The sequence below is a fragment of the Scyliorhinus torazame genome, chromosome 19, assembly GCF_047496885.1.
Source record: "Scyliorhinus torazame isolate Kashiwa2021f chromosome 19, sScyTor2.1, whole genome shotgun sequence".
Lineage (NCBI taxonomy): Eukaryota > Metazoa > Chordata > Chondrichthyes > Carcharhiniformes > Scyliorhinidae > Scyliorhinus > Scyliorhinus torazame.
In genome coordinates this window covers 3,870,188-3,872,687 of record NC_092725.1, presented here as the reverse complement: position 1 = coordinate 3,872,687, position 2,500 = coordinate 3,870,188, and the positions used below count along the sequence as shown (strand labels likewise).

Sequence of the window (2,500 nt, the reverse complement as noted above, 5' to 3'; positions counted from 1 at the left end):
CGGTCTCTCTCTCCCTCTCTGTCGGTCCCTCTCTCTCTCTCTCTCTCTGACGGTCCCTCTCTCTCTCTCTCTCTCTCTCTGCCGGTCTCTCTCTCCCTCTCTGTCGGTCCCTCTCTCCCTCTCTGTCGGGCTCTCTCTCTCTCTCTCTCTGTCGGTCTCTCTCTCTCTCTCTCTGTCTCTGTTGGTCTCTCTCTCTCTCTCTGTCGGTCTCTCTCTCTCTCTCTCTCCCTCTCTGTCGGTCTCTCTCTCTCTCCCTCTCTGTCGGTCTCTCTCTCTCTCTCTCTCTCTCTGTTGGTCTCTCTCTCTCTCTCTGTCGGTCTCTCTCTCTCTCCCTGTCGGTCCCTCTCTCTCTCTCTGACGGTCCCTCTCTCTCTCTCTGTCGGTCTCTCTCTCTCTCTCTCTCTCTCTCTCTGACGGTCCCTCTCTCTCTCTCTCTCTCTCTCTCTGTCGGTCTCTCTCTCTCTCTCTCTGTTGGTCTCTCTCTCTCTCTCTGACGGTCCCTCTCTCTCTCTCTCTCTCTCTCTCTGACGGTCCCTCTCTCTCTCTCTCTCTCTCTCTGTCGGTCCTCTCTCTCTCTCTCTCTGTCGGTCCCTCTCTCTCTCTCTCTGTCTCTGTCGGTCTCTCTCTCTCTCTCTCTCTCTGTTGGTCTCTCTCTCTCTCTCTCTGTCGGTCCCTCTCTCTCTCTCTCTCTCTGACGGTCCCTCTCTCTCTCTCTCTCGGTCTCTCTCTCTCTCTCTCTCTGTCGGTCTCTCGCTCTCTCTCTCTCTGTCGGTCTCTCTCTCTCTCTCTCTCTCTCTGTTGGTCTCTCTCTCTCTCTCTGTCGGTCCCTCTCTCTCCCTCTCTCTCTCTCTCTCTCTCTCTGACGGTCCCTCTCTCTCTCTCTGTCGGTCTCTCTCTCTCTCTCTCTCTCTGTCGGTCTCTCTCTCTCTCTCTCTGTCGGTCTCTCTCTCTCTCTCTGTCGGTCTCTCTCTCTCTCTCTCTCTCTCTGTGGTCCCTCTCGCTCTCTGTCGGTCTCTCTCTCTCTCTCTGTTGGTCTCTCTCTCTCTCTCTGTTGGTCTCTCACTCTCTCTCTCTCTGTCGGTCTCTCTCTCTCTCTCTGTCGGTCTCTCTCTCTCTCTCTCTTCTGTCGGTCCCTCTCTCTCTCTCTGTCGGTCTCTCTCTCTCTCTGTCGGTCTCTCTCACTCTCTCTCTCTGTCGGTCTCTCACTCTCTCCCTTCCTCTCTCTCTGTTGGTCTCTCTCTCGCTCTCTGTCGGTCTCTCCCTCTCTCTGTGTCGGTCTCTCCCTCTCTCTCTCTGTTGGTCTCTCTCTCTGTCGGTCTCTCCCTCTCTCTCTGTTGGTCTCTCTCTCTGTCGGTCTCTCTCTCACTCTCTCTCCCTCTCTGTCGGTCTCTCTCTCTCTCTCTCTGTCGGTCCCTCTCTCTCTCTCTCTCTGTTGGTCTTTCTCTCTCTCTGTTGGTCTCTCTCTCTCTCCCTCTCTGTCGGTCTCTCTCTCTCTCTCTCTCTGTCGGTCTCTCTCTCTCTCTCTGTTGGTCTCTCTCTCTCTCTGTTGGTCTCTCTCTCCCTCTCTGTCGGTCTCTCTCTCTCTCTCTCCCTCTCTGTCGGTCTCTCTCTCTCTCTCTCTCTGTCGGTCTCTCTCTCTCTCCCTCTCTGTCGGTCTCTCTCTCTCTCTCTCCCTCTCTGTCGGTCTCTCTCTCTCTCTCTCCCTCTCTGTCGGTCTCTCTCTCTCTCTCTGTCGGTCTCTCTCTCTCTCTCTCTGTTGGTCTTTCTCTCTCTCTGTTGGTCTCTCTCTCTCTCCCTCTCTGTCGGTCTCTCTCTCTCTCTCTCTCTGTCGGTCTCTCTCTCTCTCTGTTGGTCTCTCTCTCTCTCTGTTGGTCTCTCTCTCCCTCTCTGTCGGTCTCTCTCTCTCTCTCTCCCTCTCTGTCGGTCTCTCTCTCTCTCTCTCTCTGTCGGTCTCTCTCTCTCTCCCTCTCTGTCGGTCTCTCTCTCTCTCTCTCCCTCTCTGTCGGTCTCTCTCTCTCTCTCTCTCTGTCGGTCTCTCTCTCTCTCTCTGTTGGTCTCTCTCTCTCTCTGTTGGTCTCTCTCTCCCTCTCTGTCGGTCTCTCTCTCTCTCTCTCCCTCTCTGTCGGTCTCTCTCTCTCTCTCTCTCTGTCGGTCTCTCTCTCTCTCCCTCTCTGTCGGTCTCTCTCTCTCTCTCTCCCTCTCTGTCGGTCTCTCTCTCTCTCTCTCCCTCTCTGTCGGTCTCTCTCTCTCTCTCTGTCGGTCTCTCTCTCTCTCTCTCTGTTGGTCTCTCTCTCTCTCTGTTGGTCTCTCTCTCCCTCTCTGTCGGTCTCTCTCTCTCTCTCTCCCTCTCTGTCGGTCTCTCTCTCTCTCCCTCTCTGTCGGTCTCTCACTCTCTCTCTGTCCTGTCCCCCCCCACAGGTCGCTGCGGGAGGCCGATGAAGTTGAACGTGCGGGCAGTGAGCCGCTACGCGCTGGGCCCGGCGCCGGCCGACCGCCAGGG

General features: G+C 55.9%; 1 protein-coding gene across 2 annotated transcripts in view; it reads left to right on the top strand.

The window, feature by feature from the left end:
• The window catches only part of LOC140395850 (sesquipedalian-1-like), an 11,094-nt gene that overhangs the window by 7,911 nt on the left and 683 nt on the right, over nucleotides 1–2,500 (top strand). For both annotated transcript variants that reach the window (XM_072483941.1, XM_072483940.1), the window contains exon 2: nucleotides 2,419–2,500. This exon is cut by the window's right edge and continues 683 nt beyond it. In XM_072483941.1, the coding sequence (XP_072340042.1) occupies nucleotides 2,436–2,500 (65 nt within the window). In that variant the 5' untranslated portion in view covers nucleotides 2,419–2,435. The remainder of the gene's footprint in view (nucleotides 1–2,418) is intronic.